At 43.0% G+C, this 23,493-nt stretch overlaps 4 protein-coding genes across 4 annotated transcripts in view; 3 read left to right on the forward strand and 1 right to left on the reverse strand.

Annotated features, from left to right (window-relative positions):
- LOC109470921 overlaps positions 1-4,015 on the forward strand; it is a 5,998-nt gene extending 1,983 nt beyond the window's left edge. The window contains exons 2-3 of the mRNA XM_019770019.1: positions 2,546-2,715; positions 3,098-4,015. Of these exons, the coding sequence (XP_019625578.1) occupies positions 2,546-2,715; positions 3,098-3,368 (441 nt within the window). The 3' untranslated portion in view covers positions 3,369-4,015. The remainder of the gene's footprint in view (positions 1-2,545; positions 2,716-3,097) is intronic.
- A 590-nt stretch (positions 4,016-4,605) lies between these two features.
- On the forward strand, positions 4,606-10,471 carry LOC109471188 (aromatase-like). Its single transcript, XM_019770474.1, has 10 exons — positions 4,606-5,023; positions 5,790-5,940; positions 6,662-6,813; positions 6,981-7,166; positions 7,419-7,536; positions 7,846-7,957; positions 8,502-8,664; positions 9,044-9,167; positions 9,746-9,866; positions 10,223-10,471. Exons 1-10 carry the CDS (start codon positions 4,879-4,881, stop codon positions 10,439-10,441), a joined length of 1,491 nt encoding a protein of 496 aa, XP_019626033.1. The 5' UTR covers positions 4,606-4,878; the 3' UTR covers positions 10,442-10,471.
- Positions 10,472-10,577: 106 nt separating this feature from the next.
- Positions 10,578-20,984, reverse strand: LOC109471186 (nucleolar protein 14-like). Its single transcript, XM_019770473.1, has 26 exons — positions 20,872-20,984; positions 19,765-19,855; positions 19,254-19,379; positions 18,753-18,887; positions 18,264-18,402; positions 18,069-18,139; positions 17,859-17,924; positions 17,530-17,628; positions 17,210-17,302; positions 17,010-17,078; positions 16,674-16,768; positions 16,268-16,362; positions 15,856-16,163; positions 15,657-15,711; positions 15,303-15,433; positions 15,082-15,167; positions 14,718-14,853; positions 14,122-14,223; positions 13,760-13,822; positions 13,535-13,625; positions 13,177-13,258; positions 12,936-13,013; positions 12,491-12,638; positions 11,906-12,030; positions 11,140-11,295; positions 10,578-10,804 (listed from the first exon to the last, which is right to left on the reverse strand). The coding sequence occupies exons 2-26, from the start codon at positions 19,822-19,824 to the stop codon at positions 10,702-10,704; spliced, it is 2,712 nt and encodes a 903-aa protein (XP_019626032.1). The 5' UTR covers positions 19,825-19,855; positions 20,872-20,984; the 3' UTR covers positions 10,578-10,701.
- A 274-nt stretch (positions 20,985-21,258) lies between these two features.
- LOC109470962 lies at positions 21,259-23,476 on the forward strand. The gene is made up of 4 exons (XM_019770059.1): positions 21,259-21,526; positions 21,721-22,031; positions 22,350-22,607; positions 23,001-23,476. Exons 1-4 carry the CDS (start codon positions 21,328-21,330, stop codon positions 23,160-23,162), a joined length of 930 nt encoding a protein of 309 aa, XP_019625618.1. The 5' UTR covers positions 21,259-21,327; the 3' UTR covers positions 23,163-23,476.
- The last annotated feature ends 17 nt before the right edge of the window (positions 23,477-23,493 follow it).

Below are 23,493 nucleotides of genomic sequence, written 5' to 3' on the forward strand. Positions count from 1 at the left end.
GCGATAGGTCATCCACGTATTTCCACCGATCATTGAGTGATTGACAGGCATCATTTATCATGCAGAGGAAGATGATTGGCCCCAACTTTGTGCCTTGTGGGACACCGGTGGTAAGAGTTTCACAGTCTGAGAGTGACTGTCCATACCGGACTCTTTGTCGTCTGTCTGTGAGAAAGTCCACTATCCACGGCACAATGGACGGTCTTGTCTCCATGTTAAGTAGCTTCAAAATGGCCTGATGGTGGTTGATGGTATCAAATGCCTTAGTAAAGTCCGTTAATAGGATTGTTCCCACGTTTTTGCTTCTTTCAGCACCTTGGTAGAGAAAGTGGGTGAGACTAATCAGGTAGTGGTTGGTCGAACTTCTCTTGATCCCCCCAAACTGACGTTTGTCGATGTTGTTCCATATGTCTGACAGCACCCATTTTCCTACGATGCCTTCGCAAATCTTCGCAAATATTGCAGTCAGGGATATCGGACGCAACTTGTCGATGACTGCTGGCAGTTCCTTGGGGATAGGTGTGACTACTGCTTCCTTCCACTGGGCTGGAACTGTACCTGCTATCAGTGAGGTGTTAAAAATGTCAGTGAGTGGTTCTGCGAGTTCACATGCGAACATTCTAACCAGTCGGGGAGCGATACCGTCCGGACCTCCCGCTTTACGAACTCTGACTCGGGACAGCTCTATGTACATCTCCCACGGCATGATCTGTGGCGGTGGGGAGGGTGCAGGAAGGTAGGCTGGTAGATCGCTGGTGCACACCTCTGGGGACTGCTGTGAGATCGATGACAGGTGTTTGTTTATCGCATCTGCGACAGCCTTGTGGTCGTCCGGGGCGACGTTTGGGACGTGGATGGCACTGGGAGGTTTTACTACGTTGCACACAGACTTCAGCTCCTTGTACCATTTTGCTGGGTCTTCTGTTTTCAACTGTTGAACTTTGTTCACGTAGTGTGTTTCCTTGGCCAGTTTGATGTGGCGGATGATTTTGTTTCTGAGTCTTTTCCACACTTCCTCTTTACGTTGGTAGAAGGCTTCCTGTCGTTTCTTTATCAACCTCTTAACCCGTGTCGTTATCCACGGTTTGTCTGTCGGGTGGATCTTGACGACTTTGGTGGGGAAAAACTTATCAATCTGTTGGTTCAGTGTCTTGTAGAAGCCGTCTGTCTTTTCTTGTGCACTTGTGGCGTTGTAGACTTCGTTCCAGTCGTGCTGGGATATCCATGCACCAAATGCCCTGATGTCCGAGTCTTTGAGGGGCCTCACAACACGCGTGTGGGTCTTATTCGCAGCTTTAGTCACTTTTGGTGCCCAGGTGACGGAGTAGTGGTCGCTAAGTCCCAATGGAGCTCCTATAACAGGTGTGTTGTACCTGGACTGGATGTTGGTGATGATGACGTCAAGCGTGGCGTCACGTCACGTTGCCATCTGATTATGTCAAGCATCACTTCAACTACCTACATACCAAAAATCACGACAATACGTCAACCGGTTCTTGAGTTATCGTCCTTCAATTTTTTTTCAACAAATGCTCCTGCAGTTCTAGAACAATGCGCTAGGGGACCCAAACTCATGTCACTTCTTCCCTACCTCAAGAGCTATCTACCAACTAAAATTCGTGACCCTAGCATGTACAGAACATGAGATATCAAAACCGGAAGTTCAGCTGCAGTACCTAGGAAAGCCGCCAGGGGGCCCAAAATCTAATCATTTCTAGGTCTCATGAAGTCATACCCACCTACCAAGTTTCATTCCAATCCATCCACTGCTTCTCGAGTTATCTTGCTAAACCACACACACACAAACACACACACACACAGACAAACGCTACTGAAAACATAACCTTCTTGGCGAAGGTAAAAAGTTTTGACAAAAAAAAAGTTCTTTTCATTATGAAATCTACGTGGTCATGAGGGTTGAGCAAATGGCACAGAATATGGTTTGGCGAATAATCTAGTCTTCAAGTTTATTTCTTTACGATTTCGTCTTTTTTCGTTTGATTTTGGCATTCTACGACATTGGTATAGTTTTTATTAATTTTTTTTGTAACTTATGGTATATTTTTGCTCATTTTGCAACTGTTTTGTACGATTTACAGTATGGTTGAAAAACTTTTTTTTTTTTGGAAACGGACCGAAAATTCATGCGCGCGCGGATGTCATCCATATAATCAAATCAACATGGCCTAAGTTAGCTTGGTGCCCGAGTGGAACCTTGATCAAGGCCGCCTGTTAGCAATTAGATAATGATCATAATGATAGACAGTCACCAAGCTACCTACCCATAAATAATATATGATAAAAGATAACATCACCTCCGCCCTAAAACAGACCATTCGAAATTAGCTTATTATAAATATTGCCAAGCCAAGGTGGATTATTGTTTTTGCCGTCTATGCAAGTCATGAAGTATAGGTAAAAAATATGACCAAACTTGAATATGAAAATTTCTGGTGTACGTTACTGCTTAACTCACTGAAATGAAATATGCTGTGTGACATATGCTAGTTTACATTAAGGATTGCGTTTTCTGTTATCCTAATAGCTGAAGATTTTAGACGCGCAGTGTGAGACGGAGAGGACAAATGCGGCGGCGGGGAGAGACTACATCGCAGACCGGGGGATAGACCCGGTGGTGTACGCGCACGTCTGTCTGGGCGAGAACGCCAAACAACGTCTGCTAGAAACACAGCAGGCTAAGGAGTGCATTGAAAGGTGGGCATACATGTGTACCTACGACGTGTTGTGCATGGAGGATGTCTTAAACATTGAAAGCGAATACTTCTGAACGGGGAGTAGAAAACTCGAAAAAAGTCGAAGGCAATAATTTGTGTACTTGACCTGTATCTTGTAAACAACCACAGTTGACCAGTCAAGAATCATGAGTAAAATTCTCTCACAAAAACAAGACCTATAGTAACCGAACAAGTTACAATGCAATTAATAACATAGACATGTAACTGCACTGTCCATATACACGTGAGAACAGCAAATGGACTGTTTTGTTCCGGGTTTCCAGGTCGTTACAGATAACAAGATGCCAATAAAACTATTTCGTGCAATTCTTTTTACCATTATAACCCTACCATTATTTCAGGTACAAGAAGTCGCTGGTGTTCGTCATCACGCCGCACCAGGAGTGCATCAAGGATGACGGATTCCGGATGACGGGGACGCTGGAGGACCTGCAGCGGTATACCGTCGCCATGACAACCATTCTGAACGACAACGGCATCCCCTTCACCACAATCCAGGAGCTCGACCGTCAGAAACGCGTCCAGATCGTCCGGGAGAAAATTCTGGAAATCCGGCCTGACCTTGGTGCTGAAGCTGCGAATTCGAAGATTAAAGAAACCCAACAAAACTAGCACTAGTATCCAAGCAGATCATATGGTGGAAAGGCAGTATCCATTATCCGGAGAAATGTCCATGAGCCTTCGGTGGCCGTGCAAACTCCTCTGGCTAATGGATACTGTCTTGCCACCAAAAGGGATCTGCTTTGAGATAGCTAGCACCACGTATGTTGTAGAATGTTGTATAACTTCACACATAGTCTCTCATATCATTGTATCTTCTCTTTCATACATATTTTTTGTATCTGCAATTAGCCCTCGTACATGTATTTGGAATAACCTTTCCACTATTAGAGATAACAACAGATTATGACATCATCTACATCATTAAGGGCCACGGCGGCTCTTTACTCACCAGCAAGTCCATAAACTGAATTGAATCAACATAATTCAAGAAGAATTGTGATTTTATCTGTAGAGTAGGAGATATGAAAAGTAATCATGTGTACATGTATTAAACGATGGTGAAAGGTCTTAAGTGCAATATTGAATGAACGATCTAAAGTGCAATATTGTACAATATATGTATATATATATGTATAAGACGCTAGTATACAAAACTGGAGCATTACTATAGAATAGAGTGTTTGCATCTCTTCCTTGATAAGATTCTGACTGAGAGAGTATTTGTCTCCCAGCTGCAGCATAATAAGAATTGAGTGGCTCGGGAGAGTAAAAGATTGGATCTATCAATCCTTGTTTGCCTTTCTTTCACACCATTTTTGGTAACACAAGAAAGTGTAACTAGCGCCTTTGACATTTTACTATTCAACCCACCATTCAATACACAATGAGGTCTTTCGTTGGGCCTGCCCGGTCTTGTTAATATAACAAATGCACTCACAAGGTAAAGTTTCGACGAAACTATGACGTCAACTATTTCAACACGGATACATCAAATCAAATCAAACTTTATTGCACGACAATTGTAGCAGGTACAATGTATGGCAACTTTTGCACATGAACGACATACTAAGTCGGTATCAACACTATTACTTATATCTATCTAACACTTATAAGTTATGTATTTCAAAACTTGTCTAATACTACACTATCTTAAAAGAAAAAGAAAAAAGTGATATAATATACATGGAACAATGCTTACATGAGAATGTACAGGAGATCTCTAAAACTACAGACTAATTACTAAGCTATTTTGTGTATCTGATTCAGTACATAAACTCTGAGCAGATGTTGGGAGTAAAAGAACCCTAATACCCACGCAAGCGCAGATGTTGGGGTGAAAGATTGTAACGTTTTCTGACTGACGGGCTTCTCTGGCAGCCATGGTAGAGATCAACATAAGCAGTAATTTACCTCACCCTGACCTATAACCCTGTACCTGTCCGCAGGCTCCTACAAATTTTAAGGTAGAGGGCGCTGTTTAAACAAAAGGGGCGAAGACAACCTGACGTCATGGCATAGATACTGGTGAATCCCCGAGAAAAAGCCCCATAGTTTCGTACGTCAGTAGCGCGGTGGGCGGCTGAGGGCAGCAGACTGGTTAACTGTGGAGAAGAGCGACATGTACGGGGTGATCTCTCTCCTCATCGGGCAGCTGCAGGCCTGGTCGGCGGGGCTGACGTGCGTGGTCGCCGTGATCGTGACCGGCGCCGCCCTGGTGGTCACCTGGGGAGGATGGGCTTCAGGCAGGAGGGTGGACGTGCCGGGTGAGCTTCTGTCTCTTTAACCTCCTTGCTTTGACTACGTTGTTTTGGCAGACTCGAATTCACTGGGTCGTTGCGTTCATTTATTAACTTGACAATTAAGGCGTGGAAGCTGTTCTTAATCTTAGAAATGTCCACCTGGCCGATAGGAATAGGACATGTGCTTGTGCATGGTCGATCGAAAATTAAGAGTCATAAACTGGGGTTACGAAATCGTAGACTACTTTTCATGGTAGTAGTTCAGTTGATTTCTGTTTATTCTATCGTTCTGTATCTGCCTGCCATTTTCTGCTGCAAATGAATGTTTGTCCCAAATCATAATTTTTCATCCGCCCCATGGCCTACGGCTGGAAGATAATTGTGCCGATTATTATCGTCTCGCCTTGAAACAGTGACCTTGTGTACGTATAAAATTGTGTCCCAATGCAAGAGGCAATACTCCTAACTACGTCGTATTGTCCAAAGCAATCAGTTCTTCCACGACAGGAACACTTGTACGATCCAGACAAGAGATTCACAAATGGTCAAACCCGCCAATTATTGTTACCAACGCATGCTTTGACAATTGACAAATATTTTGCATTCGCCTTAAACCTAACCCTCACTTCTTGCAGATCTTCAATTCCACTTAATTTCTTGTCGTCTCAACCGAGTCGGTCTCCATTTTGGCTTTCCCCTGGCCCTGGCACCAAGAAGTTAAAATAAAAAAATGGACCTTTGCCAAGTTTCGGTACACGAAAAATATAACACATGTCATCTATACCAACAGGACCCCCGTGGTTACTAGGTTTCGGTCCGCTGATGAGTTTTGCCCGCTTCATCTGGATGGGCGTTCCTGTTGCCGCGGCTCATTACGGAGAGCGCTATGGGGACTTTGTCCGAGTGTGGATTGCAGGAGAGAGGACTTACGTCATCACACGGTCGGTGCTGTCTGAGTTATGCCATAACACTGATAGATTATTTTTTTGATATAGCAAAGTTAATCATTAAACATATTTCACCCAGACCTCTGGCCTCTGTATACACTACGTCAAAGTCAAGTCAAAGATTATTACACGACGATTGCATCAGGCTATCAGGTTACAGTCTATGGCAATTGCAAATAACACACGTTATGAAGTATGTACATACACTTTGATCACTTTGATATGTATACCGGATATTCGCCCGATTGAAACATGATATCTACATATATTATTAACAATGGTAATGATATATGGGTCGTCAAAGCTGTTTTAACACTAACATTTAAGCTGTTTTAACACTAATATTTAAGCTGTTTTAACACTAATATTTAAGCTGTTTTAACACTAACACTTAAAATGTTAGTGTATTCAAAGAGAAAATAAGTGAGAATTCTAGTTATCCCTAAAACACACACCCAATATACGCGCAGTTCATGTACATAAACCTTGTTGCCCGGCCGGAACGTTAAGGAAGATTTAATTAAATGGAACCAGCATGTGTGTTCTTGCTCATTGTCCTAGGCTTGGCTAAATACGACACCGCATCGCTCTAGTCCATTTGTAGCTACTTGAAAGAGCATGCTTCATCCACATTGAGGATGATATTAAACAAAAGAAGACTGTTGCGGTAAGCAGGTCGGATTGACTTGTTTCATCTACATGCCTGTATTCCCAGGCCGTCCGCTGCCTGGCACGTCCTAAAGTCTAACAACTACTGCCGGCGGTTCGGCAGCAGGACGGGGCTCAACACCATCGGCATGTATCAGAACGGCATCATCTGGAACGGGGACGACGGATGGAAGGTGCTCAGGGGGTTCTTTCAGAAAGGTGAGGGGGTACTGTCTTTTGGGGGGTATTAGTTGGAGAGTAATCAGAAATGTATGTTTGAGCCTTTAAAGTGGAATGAGTGAGAGAAAAGAAATGACAAACAGGGAAACACTATTCTGAGGTAAGAAACCTTTAAAAACCTTTCAACTCAATTTTTCATCCGTCAGCTCTCAACGCGGACACCCTGAACCGAGCAACAGCTGCAGCCGTGGACGCCACCTATCGGCAGATGGGTAACATTGCAGCTCTCCAGCGGAAGACAGCAGATGGGAAGATTGAAGCTCTGGATTTCCTGCGGCGGATCACACTGGAGGTTACCAACAACCTCACGCTGGGAGTACACATTGCAGACCGTGAGTCTTTCATTGTACCCTGATCTATAACTGAATTTCAGTTTAACAAGAAAGGTGATTGAACACATTGTCGATGTGTGGTACAAAGTGTAGTCTTGTACAATTGCACTGAGCAACTAACGTGTTCACAAACTTTTAACCCACTGAAGAACACAGCCTTTAACTTCATCATGTAACGTTATCAATGGAGAAGCAGTTCTTCATTCATCAGTTACCGATAACATCTTTCACTATGATATGATTTTTTTCCAGCGGATGATCTTGTAGAAAGAATTGTTCGGTACTTCAAGGCGTGGGAATTCTTCCTCCTGCGGCCTCCAGTCCTGTACCTGATGACACCTCGGCTGTACTGGAAGCACTGCCAGGCCGTGTGAGTCCACACGAATAGAAATTTCCACTGTTAATGAGATCATAGATTACTGCAATCATCTTAATCACTTGTGAAAACAAAGTGGACAGACTGACAGCAAGTACTTTCCTTCTATGGGTAATATACATTGTAAGTAACGCGTTAACTTGTCAAGTGGAACAGTAGATTTTCTCCTGCCCTGATTTACTCTTCATTGTGTTAACTTGTCAAGTGGAACAGTAGACTTTTCTCCTGCCCTGATTTACTCTTCATTGTTCTTATTATGCTTTGACAATTTCACAAAGTTTATTCCCTTTTTTCTCTCTTCAGGAAGGACTTGAATGAAGCTATTGCTGACCTGCTGTCAAAGAAAAGGGAGGAGTTAAAAACAGAGCCACCCAGCGATAAACCCGACTTCACAACATGCCTGCTGCAGGCTGAGGTGAAGATTTTTCTTTGGTGCAACCTCTGTGCCAAACATTTTCATATGATCACATTTTCTTGCTGAGTCTGCATTACATTTTTATGTCTCTTGATTCCTGAATCATGTCTCTACTGTGACAGTATCAAAATGCTGGCCAGCTGTGTTAAAGATCCCACCACACTTATTGAAAAGGGTAGGGGCCATTCCTGGTGTGAGTGGTCTAAACATTTCACATCACGTTTACCAAATACCTTTGGCCCAGTGTTGACGTCAGACCAGAAGCCATGTGACTAGTCTCAGTGGGTCAGTCTATTGAAGACGACCAGACTGTCTGGCCGAAAGCTCTAGGTAATTGCGCCAACCCAGTCTGACTCTAGAGGACTTAAAGAAAATCGCCCACGACCACCAAGTATGGCGCAGGACGCTGTGCAGATGAACAACTGACTTTGACAGGCCAATCACTAAGCTGAGAGGACCTATTAAATCAAGTACAAGTAGGTACAAGTAGTACAAGCTGGAACAACAGTTTTAACTGTAAACCGTTGTGCATGTGTGTTTGCAGGAGAGAGGTGAGGTGAGCCCTGCACACGTGCAGCAGTGTGTGCTGGAGATGCTGCTGGCAGGGACTGACACGTCGTCTGTCTCCATGTACTACCTGCTGGTGTCCGTCGCTGAGAACCCGCAGGTCGAGCTGCAGGTCTTGGAAGAGATGAGAGACATCCTTGGTAAGGACTGGTCCATAGAAGTGTGTAGAGGGAAGGGGGCGGGGGCATAGTACATTGATGGATATCTTCTCCTTCTACTGTGTTCAGCATTTGCAGTCTTGGAAAAGTCCTGCAGCTGCATGCAGTCTTTCTTCATCTTCATTCATTCTTAATTGCTGGATGGTAGTAGTAGTGCAATGTAGTAGTAATAGTATTCAATACTTGGATGTCCCACCTACACAAACTTTTGTCAAAGGCAGAGTTGTCTTGTTCCCACTCTTCTTTATGGAAAAGAAAAGGGTTTGTGTGGCCATATGTCCACTACGTACACACTCCCTCCCAATCCCCTTGGTGCTTACACTGACAGATGCATTATAACTTCTATGATATCTACCTACAGGAGAGCGTGACCCCACCAAGGCTGACCTGCCACAGCTAGTCTACCTGGAGCAGGTCATCAAGGAGGCCATGAGGGTCAAACCTGTCGGCCCAGTTATCATGCGCCAAGCTATGGAGGACGACAGGTTTGTGACTTTCATCAGCATTTACTATGAGCTCAAATCACAATCAGACTGTTCCTCTGACTGTCCATCACAGTTAGCAATTCAAACAACTGGAGAATGGCAGTAAATGGTTCAATGACTGAGAGCGTGGTAATGCGCAGGTTGATCAATGAGACTATGGTAATGAGCAGTCTGACCAATGAGAGCGTGGTATATGAGCAGTCTGACCAATGAGAGCGTGGTAATGAGCAGTCTGACCAATGAGAGCGTGGTAATGAGCAGTCTGACCAAAGCGTGGTAATGAGCAGTCTGACAGATGAGAGAGTGGTTGCATCTGCATCAAATATCTGCATTTTTATGTTGCTATTTTGCATTTTGTAGGTTTTTGAGGAAGGTGGGCAGGGCTATGGGGTTGGTCTATACCTGTAAAAAAGCAGTATCATATTGGGTAACTCTTGTATATAATATTTCCCATTTCTTATCTTTTTGGATTTTAGCCAGTTTAAGCTTCTGAGTCAAGTGTTTTAGGCACAGCACATCTATTGGTTGCGAAGTTAGGTAGCACGGAGAAGGTTAAAAAGTGGTCCCTCCTTGTGCAGGGTTGATGGGATTGAGACTCCAGCTGGGACCAACATCATCCTGAACCTGGCAGACATGCACAGACGCCAGGAGAACTTCCCTGCACCTGACGACTTCAACCCTCAACACTTTCACAACAAGGTGCACAGATATGTGATATCTTTAACAACGACTGCTATGATGTTTGAAATATTTGTACAAATGTCATACAGAAATCACAGTATCACAGAACATTTGCTGGTATATGCCAACCTTCTCTTTCCTATTCATGTATGATGAGTTTTCCACATCACCCTTAAGGTATTGTTTTAAAGATTGAATGACTTGTCTTTTGGATTGTCTTATGGTTTTATATTCACTATGACATTTGCTAATGTCATGTTGAAAATAGTCTTAAATGTAAATCTCCTTTTCTAAACTATTTTCTGCACAATGTTTGCACAACTAATAGAATGTTGCATGGATTTAGATGACCCTGCATTGTCACCCCCCTACAGGAGTTCAAGGGCGAGTATGTTCCATTTGGCACCGGTCCAAAGGGCTGTATTGGTCAGTTCCTGGCCATGATTGAGATGAAGGCCATCATGTGCACACTGCTGCGCAGGTACCACCTGCGTGCAATACCTGGAGAGTCGCTAGAGGGCATCAAGACTCACTGGGACATTGCGCAACAGCCCGTCGACGCTAGTTACATGTACTTTGAAGAGAGAAACTAGCTCGTCGGTTGGATTGCAAAGCTCCCAAGGTTTCCAAATCATCAAAAATTTCAACACTAAAGTATAGACTGCATACTGTTAGGAATAAAGCTGAGGCTGATTTATGTTTGAAAAGTTTTACTAAACACTATAATATCTGCTGTACTCTAGCATACAAAAAAGGTAGTTATGATGGAGATACATTTCAGTTTCATAGTGCAGTTTACAAAACAGGCACTTGCATTAATTCAGATGATATTAATGATATCTAGAAGTTTTTCCTACATAATTTTGATTTTCTTCTTGGCGATTTGTTTACACTCTCCCTCCTGGCTGGAGAGATGGTGCATGATCTCCTTCACTTTCCTCTTCCTCTCCGCATCCCTGGGGACAAACAGACATGTCAGTTACACGTGGAGTCAGAAATGTGGCGGGGCATTAGATTGACAGCACAGAATTTAGATGTCAAAACTTCACTCCTTCATACCATTGGATTACTGCATGTGTTTTTAGATTCTCTATGGATATTGCAGAATTAGCAGAACTTCAGAAATCAGATTCTATAATGTGTTTTTAATGAATCCTCCTAGAAATTGACAGAAAAAGAGTGGGAAATCAATACATGTGCATGTGAGAGGCTGTGAGTACTGACTAAAGACCAAAAAGTCGTATCAGTAAGAAAAACCCCGCAGTGCATGTTTAGATCTGTGAGTACTGACTTGTCCATCTGGTCCTGGAGCTGCTGCCTGGCCAGGAACTGGGCATCCTTCCTGATCTCCCGCACGGCTCCCTTCAGCTCACGCTTGTGCATCTTCTGCAGACGCTCCTTCTCCTTCTGCTTACGACTGCCCTTCATCTTCCGCTCAGGGTTGTAGCTGGGCAGGAAACATGTAAGATGTTAGCACTAGCCTGACTAAATCATACTTCTAGCAGCCCTCCCACTGGTCAGGCCTGGACAGTGAGAGTTTGTTTGTTTTACACATTCTATGTTAGTCTTAGTTGGGGCCTGATCACATTCATTGTATGATCATTGTACATTTCCAGACTGAATTCAGTCTTCGGATAGTATTGCATATGTCCTGCAAAATTCAGCTCTCTTGTTATAAATAGAAAAGTCTGTCTTAGATTCTTGTCATAAGGTTGTTCTATTGAAGCCTGTTTGAAAATCTCACATTGTACAACGAGGAACTATGACAAATGTCTCCTAGCTATCAGATGAAGATAAGATGATACGTGATTACAAAGTTTGTACAACATCCATAGACTGTCACAGTCTGTCTATGGCATAGTTATACCACCAACAACTCACATTCTCTGTTGTTGATGTATAAATTGTGGTCCATAACTTCAAAGGTCACATATTAACATGTTGTTATATGTACATCTATACATCAAACAGCAGTGTTTAGTCAATCTCCTAAAGGATAGCTTGAAACAGTGAAGGGTGGTTATACTGACTATACAGATATCTATAGCAGTACTTACTCCTCATCAAACTTGGGTTCATACAGCTTGAGTGGTTTGGGCTTGAGTTTTTCATACTGCAGGGGAGGGTACGTAGCCTGACTGTGGTGGTCTGTCATCAGCTGTAGGAACTGGGACCTGGCAGCCTGAAACAGGAGGCAGCAAAGTGGGTCTTTGAGGATGAAACTGTGATATGTTAATATATACTGTCATGTACTTTACTACAAGGTGCCAGCAGTGTATTGTAATTGTATACAGTATACATGTTCTGTGATAGTGCTTAGTAGGTGGAGGTTTAGGTACATGTATATGGATATGCAGGATTTATGGCTACCAGGTTATTTCAGATAACTGACAAAGCTTGTACTTAGCAACACTTGAATCTTGAAGTTTGTGTTAAAACACTTGATGATTTTGAAACTGCACAGCATATTCTTAAAGGTACACTGAGAATGTATATTATTGATCTTAGTGGTGAAGACAATGATGATATCAAGAGGATTGAAAGACAATATTGCACTGACTTCATTTTTAAAAGTATCTTCAAGTTCAATAAACTCTCAGAGCTTCTTGAGGATAACTGTGAACCCAGACCTACAAATGTACCTGCACTTTTTGTGGACAGGCATCCAAGACCAGATGTTTTGAAAGAAGGTCTCTGATTGGTGAGAAAGTCTCATGGAATGCTGGGAGATTCTTGTACATGTTGGCAAACTTGTTGGTGAGTTGAAGAGTAGCATGGGTGGCACACATTCTGAAAGCAAAATAGGACAATATTATGTAATTCTTGCTTCATATGAGAGCATTTTCTTAATTACCAAATGCTTGTATACTACATGTACCATAGTAGGCTTTTGGTCAACATGGTTACAAATGAAGTGTTTTTTCTCTTTTGACACCAGCTTTTTTTGTATTATGAAGCTATAGATACATTTAAGAGATGTATATACACTAAGGTGTGAGTCATAACAAGTTGCCTCTTCGGACACTCTTGCATGTACAGAGTTAAAGTTTCTGGAACTTCATTGTCAGATCTCTTAGATCCTCTCACCTGAAGTCATCAGTGTCTGTGTCTTGTGTGGGGTTCTTGGAAAGATAGTCCAAAGCCAAGGGCTTAATATCAATAGACCTACGAAAAAACATCACAACATGACTTTTCGTGGTATTGAAGGTCTCTGAAGTAGAGTCTAGAGTAGTGCAAAATGTAGCATCAACTTGTAATGGTGAAAAAAGATGTAATTGCAAAGTTTCAATAGTAAATAGCTGGAAAACACTCTGTACACCACACTCACCTTGAGTCTGAGTCTTGTAAGACAAGCAGACTGCCTTCTGCACCAGCGTGTTTGAAAGGTGGGACAACTTCAGCAACTGATGCTGGAAGGGTACAAAATTAAAGTATAAGTCAAGACTCTGTATTTACTTGAATTTGTATTTACACTACAGGCAGTTACTGTAGTTAACTAGGGCAATTCATGAATGGCTGTTCATTATTGTGTACGCCTGTAAACATACACAGGGTGGTATCCAGTATCATGGCTAAACACAACATAAATAGAAATAAATGGCGAAAGGACAATATTCTGCAATAAATTCCATTATTACTGGCATCTTTATGATATAGATGTTGTATAAATAACATGAGTACCAAACCTTTTCCAGATTCTTTCTTTACAGCAAGGTAGAGAAGTCCGTGTAGGTAGTTTATAACCTCAGGCACAAATCTTTTGGACAGGGACACATACTGTAAAAAAAATACACAATCATGTTGAAATCAGATATACACAGATAGACACACACACACACAAACATGCCTTTCAAACGGTGTAATCCATGATTTAACTACAATATAAGGTAACCATGACAATACCAACCTACCTGAAGAAAGAGTGTACAAACAAACAGACCACAGGCCACGTCTCTCCCAGAAGTCACCGGGCACTGTAGGGAGATATGTAAAAGGTCAGATGGTATGGTAGGAACTTTCTACAAACTTAAATGGACACTTCTAAAGAGGATTTGTCATGTGTGGCAAGTTCTGTAATGTCATGATTGATATTGTTAGCATTATATAATTTCTGCTGGTATATGTGCACATACAGTGTAAGAGACTTGAAATTGGATAAAGAACCAATGCATGAGTAAGACTGAAAAAGAACATTCAAGAAAATGACAAGGTGTGCCACTTTCTGGCCCATGTGTAAAGGTCTCAAAATATATAACAAAAGCTGCTATCCAACCTTAGTGAGAATCTGTGCCATGAACAGCATGGCCGGGGTGACCACACTGTGTCTGAAGTCTGAGGTGGGGAAGATCACTGACACCAGCTTTAACAGCAGCAGCTGGAGAACAATATCAATACTTAGGCTAAAGAACAACATCAGTACTTAGGCTGAGCTTCATCATAGCTGACAGGACACTGTTTGTTTCAAAGTTTCTGAAGACATCAACTTGCACCATTTCATTCAAGACACATTTAAAACTGTTCAAGAAGGCCACTCAGGACCAATAAAATCTGGTCACTATATAGACAGGATTCTTAATGCTTACATCAAAAGGAACAATTATCTAAGGAACCACCAAAAAAGTGGTGATCCTTATGTACAGGTGGTCACTAATGTGCAGATTTGCTTGTATCACATGATATTATAACATTGAATGACGTGTAAACAAGAACTTCTTTATAATTTCCTACACTCCAAGGGCTCAAACAAGTCTGCCTGTTCTGTCAATTAACGTTTAGCACACATAAATACCAATCAGCCATTTTTTATTGGTTACTCAATTCTCCATTGGTTACAGGGTTACGCAGCACGGAGAACGTTGAAAGACTTACCGTGTCCACAGCAGGATAGACGGCCCTCCCTTTCCTCTGACAGACAGAGTCAAACTTGTGATACTTGTTCTTCAGTACAGTCTGTACTGACTCAGCTGCAGGGCCTGGAGACTGCTGGGCCAGCTCATACAGGTGGCTGTAAGAAAGGAAGACAAGGAACGAACCATAAATTTCAGATTTTTGGGAATCATGCAATCCTCGGCTTCTTGAATTCCCCCATGTTGACATCTCAGGCTCATGGCCAGGTTCTTTGATCTCCTGTCATTTTGCTTGTGCTGTCAACCTACTCTGTTTTAACACACAGATACACACACGAACAACTCAGCTACCCAAAACAATACTCACTCAAGACACAGATACTCACATGGTTAATCCATCAATCATCTCCATGGCAACTGGGCTCTGATTGGCCAGCTTTCCAAAGTACTCCAGTAGGATGGAGAACAAATCCTGGAAAAGAGAAATAATTGCATTATATCTTGACAATTTCAAATGAAATTATCTAAAATGTTTGAAGACAGCTATACACTAAGTAAGGTGGTCTTCAAAAGATTCCATAGAGTAAAACATGAGATTTGTCCCTACCTGAAGTTTCTTCTTGTTGCCCTCAGCCAGGCTAGGATGATGACATTTCCTGATCCTGTGGATGATAATCAGCTGCCTGTCATAGGACTGGCCTTCCATCAGTTCCATAAGGTCTTTCAGTGACTCCGGTGCTGAGAAAAATAAATAAAAATAAAAAACACCAAGTGTTATACTCAAACATTTCTTAAAAAGAGCATTTCTCAAACAAAGGTGTTTAACATTGCTTTTGATACTGGAGTTGATTGCGCAATGCAGAAGTTCAGAACAGCTTGTTTTGATGATCCAAGCATGCAAAGCACATTTTCCACACATTCATATAAAACAAATTAAGAGATATGCTAATTTTAATCTTACCTTTGAAAGTGTAAGGAAGTTCTGTTTTGGCTGCTTCAGCTATAGCCTTCCTTTCCTGACAAGAATATGTGAGAAACATCTTGGTCAAAATCAATCAGTGGTAAGACATGATATGGATCAAAACATATAGATGATAGCATAAATTCTTAGAAAAAATAGTACAGTAACAAAGCATCTACCAGAGAAATGAAGTCTGTACCTTTTCAGATATTCTTGTCTTCTCTGTTACTTCAGTTTCCTGTTCACTTTTGTCATTCTTGTCTCCCTCCCCTTCTTCCTCCTCTTCACTTCCATCTTTGTCTCCTTCCTCCTCCTCAGAGCCCTCTTCTTCAGACTTCTCTGATTCTAAGTCAGAGCCATCATCTTCCTCTTCTGATTGGTCACTGTCCTCACCTTCTGATTGGTCAGAATTCTCTTCTTCTGATTGGTCCTCTTTGTCTTCATCTTCTGATTGGTCAGCTGCAGCCTCACTGTGAGGCTTCCTTCTGATTGGTTTATCTTCTGTATCTGTGTAGCAAGAAAGCATATTAAAGTATAAGTTACTATTATTAAGAACTGGATTATTAAGAACAAAGTCCATTCTACTATAGTAAACAGAAGGAAAAAGTTACCAGAGGTTGATGGCATCAACTCTTTTCCTTCTGGGAGTAACAGTTTCCCATCTTTGTAGGCCAGCTGAAGTCTCTCTGGTCTGATGAAGTCAAATCTGTTGGGACATTGTATCAAACATTCAAACACAGTTACAATGTATGAACTTCCCACACACACTCACTCAAAAGGACACAGCACTTATCAGCAACTTTTCTTTTTGACATATTCTCAATACTCTGTCAAGCAAAGGATACATTGTACAATCATGCATTTCTGAACAAAAGAGAAAACCCCTTTGACAACAGTAAGATTATCATTTTTCTGTGAATGTCCTGGCAGCTTGTTGCATCAGTATTGCTATTATTGCATAACACATGCATGTATCTTGTACAGGTGGGCCAGGGGTATAATTGTACATAGACCTACCCATCATCCAGATCATCTGCAGACACGTGTCTGTTCTGCTGCTGTTGTCTGATGTCCTCCTGGGTTAGTCCTTTCATTCGCAGTTGTCTGTCAGCCTAGGAGGGGGTAAAAATTACCTTCATTTGTACACTTCAGGCTCACACTACATTGACAATTGTACAAAAATGTACATGGCATGTCCTCTCCTCTGACAGTTCTCCTGATAGTTTTTCTGTATCTGTATTGGTATAGCTGGTATAGTCGCCCTTTGGTGTAACACACCAGCTCAATATACAATGATCATGCATACTTTTAGAAAACCTGAGAAAACAGTATCTTAGCTCACCCTGAGCTCACCTCTAGTTTCTGTAACCTCTCCTGTTCTTCTCTGGCCAGCTCCTCTTCTGTTTTCAGTCTGTCAGAAGCCTGGAATAAAGAAAGGAGAGTTAGTACATGACGCTGCGGTTATATAAAGTAAATGTGGATTCCAGCTGTGGAGTGATCTAGATAACGAGGTGAACTAATATGAACTAAATGAGGTGAACTAGGTGACTGACCTTGGCCTTGATCTCAAAGCCGAGTTCTCGCACCATGATGTCATAGTCGTCGGGTTTGGGTTTTTCTCTTTCCTCCTTGGGTTGGGACTTGGACTGTAGAGGTAAATCACGATGGTATCAACAAAATTTAGAGTTGGTAATATTCAGCATTAGCTTAAATACTGACTGAATAATGTACTAATTTCACAAAGTGTGAAATAAGATGCAAAACCACTAAACATCAAAGACAAAATCCGCCCAAAAAGTGTGAAATGCAGTCCTACATTAACATCCTACAAATAAAAACAACTGTTCAAGACAAAGTCCGATATTTTTGTCACCTTTTTCTGGACCAGCATGTGATTCTGAAGTTCTGTCCACTGCTGGTCCAGTTTTTCCCTCAGGTCGTCAGTCTGCTCCTTCTGGTGCTGACGCTCATGCTGAATACAACAACAGATGGGCAATGTTAGAGTCAACATTATCACAGAAAGTACTCAAACTAGAAACACATCAAACATGTACCTTATGCTTCTTGCTGAAATCATCATGGTATAAGATTATGAAATCTGCCTAATTGCAACACAGCTGACCTTTCTTCATAACAATTGGCTTTCTCTTTCAACTGTTATTCTTGTATTTAATGATGTAGAAAACCATTTGTAAACTGTACCTTCCTCTGCTTGGACTGAGCGATGATTTCTTCTATCATCTCCTGCCGTGACTTTGGCTTGTCTGACTGGTTGCGGATGGGGGGGGGGTAAGGAAGCATAGAGTCACTGATCAGCATGAACAATAGTAATGTTAGTAAATCAGGGGAAAATAAGCTACAAAAAGATCTGAAGTGTGTCACTGTACAAAATCTGCACAATCTGCAACATACCTTCTCCTCATTGTCCTTGGCCGTCTTCTTGGTCAGAAAGCCTCCAAAGTGAGCCTCCTTCACATATTCACCTGTAAGGAAACATTTGTCACTAAACTGATCACAGAAAGTCTTTGACTTGAACTTTTAGAGAAGAATGTGGTATCTGAGATACCAAGGTAACAGTTACTCAAGGCACTTATTTGATTCTGGTACCTGAGAGCTTGCCAGTGGCATCATCATCAGAGTCACTGTCTGGTTCCTCAAACTTCTCAATCTGAGACAGGGACTGTCCGAAGTGAGTCAACTCCTCTTCTTCATTCAGGCTGAAGGCACTGGCCTTCTCATGGTGAGTCTACAGACATCAGAAAGAGTTCATATGGGAATTATTATGGACTTGATTTGTTTGCTCTTGTTGGTCTATATTGTATTGTTCTTTCCATGTTTGAACATTTGATTGTCTCAATGTTTTTGTTATTTTGGCTGGCATCTATAATGTAACATAATTCATCATTCATTGTGGTGTCAGTTGTTACATGTAGTTATCCTTTGTGATAACTCACTCACTCTTGGGTAAATCACTCTCATTGACAAAAAGGACTATCTGAATGTCATCATCATCAAGAAATGAACCAGGCAATTTTCACATGTCACAGCTTAGTAGATATCTAAATAACTTTACCCCCTATGTTCTATGTCCTGTACCTTCCTCTCCATGGCAAATCTCTGCAGCATCTTGTCTTCCAAGGTCATCTCAGGGTCGTTCTCCCCCAGACGCCGGTCCACAAACTGGTTCCGCTTGTCTCGCTGCTGGTACTCCTGCAGGAGGGTGGCTTTCCTCTGAAAATTTATTGAATGCGAATTAAATAACAATAACAGGTAATACAAAATAGAACTAGAAAGGTAAACGTGCAAAGCAAATGCATAATGCTTACCTTCACATGGTCTAACCCTAAAACACTACTGCTCTGTTTATTCTTACATTCATATGCATGGTGACCAGCTCCTACAAGTACAACTTGCTACATAACTGTAATCCAGCACCAGTTACTATAGTGACAGCCATCTGGTCCAGGCCATATTGACCATATGTGTTTAGAGAAGAAGAAGAAACTGAGCAAGAACAATATGTTTTCCTTCTGCAAAAGTTAACATAATATAAAAATTCCATCACAAGATATGAAGTGATCTCGAGTCTAGACTTACCTTTTTGATGGCCTTTGACCTGGACACGCCCGGCATGCCCTTGTCAAATTTGCGTAGCTTCTTCCCCAGGACGTTGTGCTTCTGTCTGTTAATCCGCACTTCAAAGGGGTTGGACTTCACATCGGTCTGAAAATCACAAAGAAATGCCCAAAAGATCAACAGGTAAAGCAGGTAAAGAGTTTCTTTCAAATGGAAGACAGCAAGCATACTAGTAGTGTGAGGGTGCTGTTTGTGACTTTTAAGTTTAAGGAGAGTCATGAACATCATCAGTGAGCTTGAAAGCCAACCTCTCCATTGTGTGTACCCAACAGCTTTAGACATTATTTGCCAGGTTGGCACATATAAATGTATGTCACTTTTTAAAATCCTTTCTCAGTCCTTAAATGATTTACAAAGTGGCCGTGGAGACTCTTGATTCGGGCTTACATTGCATTACCCTCAGCAAATGTAAGCCCAAATCAAGAGTCTCCACGGCTACAAAGATACCCAACTTATAGTCCTGAAATCTTACCTGTGCTTTCTTCTTATTCTTCCGCACAAAGTCTGCTTTAGACGAGTACTTGTGCTTCATCTTGGAGGCGCTGCTCGTCTTGCGGTAAGTTCTGAGACATAGATATGACAAAATAATTTATGCATGGCCCTTCATACTACCCTTCATAACTATATTTTTTAACGCACATTTTAGATTGCACAAACGTACCTACACTGTCTTCAAAAACATACATACATGTTACGATAACTATCACCAATGTCAGGCTGAGTCGAGCAGTTCAATAAGCCTTAGTTCGTATCCTTTCTTTCTGTAGATTTATAGCCCCCCTCCCTCCCAGGTTAGCCAACACACATGTTGGTAGCCGCGGCGACTGTTGCAGGGCTTCTCTTGCTTGCAGTCTTTTACAGTAGCCCTAACAACAGTCGCGGAGCGGTGCATTGGGCCAAATGAACAAACATACGTTTTACCGTGCCGGAACACTTTGGGACCGAAGTTTGCACGTCCCTGGATTGCTAACAGCCTCACCTAACGTGCCGGGGTGTTTTGCGCGTCAACCGGCCCCTGCGCGACTCGTGCCGCCACTATTTGCGATCTCTCCCCACGTAAAACATAACAGTTGGCCGCCATTTTTGATTGGAATCAGCCGCCGGCAAATTTGTCGCTACTTTTCTGATAAGCTATTTCTACGGATCAGAAAAGTAGTGGCACGTTTGCAAGTAGCTGATTCAGCGCGCGGCTGACCAAGATGGCGGCCACTCGGCTTATGAATACATGGGGAGCGATCGCAAATAGTGGCGGCACGAGTCGCGCAGGGGCCGGTTGACGCGCAAAACACCCCGGCACGTTAGGTGAGGCTGTTAGCAATCCAGGGACGTGCAAACTTCGGTCCCAAAGTGTTCCGGCACGGTAAAACGTATGTTTGTTCATTTGGCCCAATGCACCGCTCCGCGACTGTTGTTAGGGCTACTGTAAAAGACTGCAAGCAAGAGAAGCCCTGCAACAGTCGCCGCGGCTAACATGTTGGCAGATTTAGCTTAACGCGTGCGGCATTCCTACGCATCTACTCGTCCATTGATTGCCCTTTAACTACAACAAGCAACTCAAAACGGTTAAACAGTAACTTACAAAAGTGTTGAAGATCACAAAATGTGTCGGGAACCCTTATTGTCGTGAAAAATCTGCATCAAACTTCAGACAGCGTGTTCTCACATGCGATCGGTCGCCATCTTGGGGTCACGTTGCGGGTCACGCACTGCTCTATGGCGCCACCTAGCGAGGTACGTATGAAGACAGAGAACAGGTAGCCGACTTGTGGTTTTGTTATAGCCATACCGCTTCAGCTGCATTAGATTTTGAAGAAAATCCGGAATACTGTTTACGATTTTCATGTTTCTTTTCTTTAACAGGACCTGAAGCTGTAACGTTACATTCTTAGGAAACCCTCCAGTAACTTTGAATGCTTTAAAGAACCTCTGTGACGTCGGTGTTCTATCTCCAACGTGGTTATGGGTGTGTTTAGAACAACACGTTTCCCGGGGGCCGCTGAACAGGTCGTCACGACCGGACGCTCAGTCGGTGGCCATGTGTGATTTCTTACTGAAGCTAGCGAGTTGTTGGTGCCTGACCAAGGACGGAAAAGTGTCACCAGGAGACTGGGATGAGAAGGCAGTGAAAGATGTGAAGGGAATTTCTGTAAACGCTGTGGAAGAGGACCTTTCTGTAGATGTCGCACAACATGATGGGAAGATACAGAGAGAGCAAAGGTATATGTTAAACGCGCGCGCGCGCACACACACACACACACACACACACACACACACACACACACACACACACACACACACACACACACACACACACACACACACACACACACACACACACACACACACATATAAATACATACATGTACATAACACATACACACAAACCTTGGCCATCTAACGTCTGCTTTAGGTTCGGGACTGGTGCCAGTGACGAAGTGTCCATCCGCCCCGATGTCCCAGCCGAGGCCGAGCAAGTCGTCATCCGACGTTTTAGTCCAGCTGCGAGAAGAGGGCGTGTTACCCCTCAAATGTCACGGGGACGCCGTGGCCTTCGAGGTGCCGGCCACCGCCGAGGAGCCCAGCTCCCCGTCGACGTCGAAGCGTCCGCCGCGTCGCCCGATCAAGCTGTGCAAGTTGGAGGAGAGGATGGAGGAAAGGCGGAGGCAGTTCAAGAAGAAGTCGGCAGGGTCCGGGACGGAGCTGAGGAGAGAGCTCAGCAACGCAGACGTCAGGAGACGGGTGAGAAAATGTTCATATACTTTTAATACTTGACAGAGAGATTTCAGACACAACTTCTCCTAGAATCCAAGTATTCACAGATATAAAGTAGCCTTTACCAGGCTTTGGGAGTGTTAAACTGTACTCTCTAGTGGACTAAATCCCCTGGGATATTATCTTGTCGACTAGTATATTTTAGCAACATCATGAAGGTAGAAATCTATGAAATATCATGGCAATATCTACTTTTTCCAGCCGCTTCCCGAAGCCTGTTTGAGGCTAAGGTATACTAGTAAGCACACACGTCTGTCCCTCTCCATTGTTCCGTAATTTACGCAGGAGATTCTAGCTGAAAGATCCCGCAAACTTGCCGACCAGACGGAGAAGAAGGCGGCCAAAGTGACGGCAAAGAAGCCGTCTGGAGGGACAGCCTTCGTCCTGACGTCTGTGAGCGACTCCGACGTCATCGCAACGCGCGAGAGCCGGGAGATGAAGGCCCTGGAGAGGCGGCTGGCCCTGAGGAGGGCCCGGGTGGCCAAGAGGGCCTCCTGGGAAGACCAGCGGAAGCGCCAGGAAGACGCCGCGGAACGACGCCAGGTGGTGTTACACGTAGAACCAAAACACATGCAGTAGGATATTGGGGTTTTCTTTCACACAACCATTAAAACTCTCACCTTTCGATGCCTATCAAACATCTTCCACGGTTTCTGACCGGAGTACGGATTCTCGCTGCTACATGTAGCCAGTGTAGGCGGCACGTTTACTGGTTGTGTAAAAGGAAACCCAAATATACTACGTTGTACCAACCTGCTGATGAAATTATTTTAGGAAAACTCATGCAAGTTTTGCATCTTTCTAACTATAAAGCAGGGAGTATCGTTTTTTCTTATACATATAAATAGCTGAACATACAAGTTGACATACATGGATCTGTCTGAAAGATTTTATTACATCGCTTTCTGTTTGACTCTTCGTCCCTCCCACCTCCAGGTTCAGGTGGAGGCGACCGTAGCCAAGGCCAAAAAGTTGGCGGCCGGACCCAGCGTCAGCCCCGTGTCGGAGGAGGAGGATCCCGAGGGCTTCTCCTGGGACCAAGAACCCCTGGAGACGTACGAGCCAGACGAGTCCGACCTCCAGGAGTACGTCTTCTAGGAGACAGTTGTCAATAAAGCTTCAGACAACATGATTAGCTTTGTGACTTTAGTTCCATGACTCCGAGAGTGTGTGCTTAATGACCAGTCAAAAGGGTTTAGTTTCATCATCAGCTTTTGTTGCGCGCACGTGACGTAATGCAAGGGCGATAAGCTAGACCAACAATACTAGTAGTGGCCCTAACAGTAATATACATTTCTGGCGGCAACAATCTATAATATAGTTCAGTCCAAAATATGTACGTTTACCACTCACTTTTAATTACAAAGCTTTGTTAATACATACGTTAGTTTGTTAGTACCGTTAGCACGCCTGCTTGTCTCCCTGACTT

The sequence above is a fragment of the Branchiostoma belcheri genome, unplaced genomic scaffold (genome assembly GCF_001625305.1).
Source record: "Branchiostoma belcheri isolate BF01 breed outbred unplaced genomic scaffold, Haploidv18h27 scaffold24, whole genome shotgun sequence".
NCBI classification, from domain to species: domain Eukaryota; kingdom Metazoa; phylum Chordata; class Leptocardii; order Amphioxiformes; family Branchiostomatidae; genus Branchiostoma; species Branchiostoma belcheri.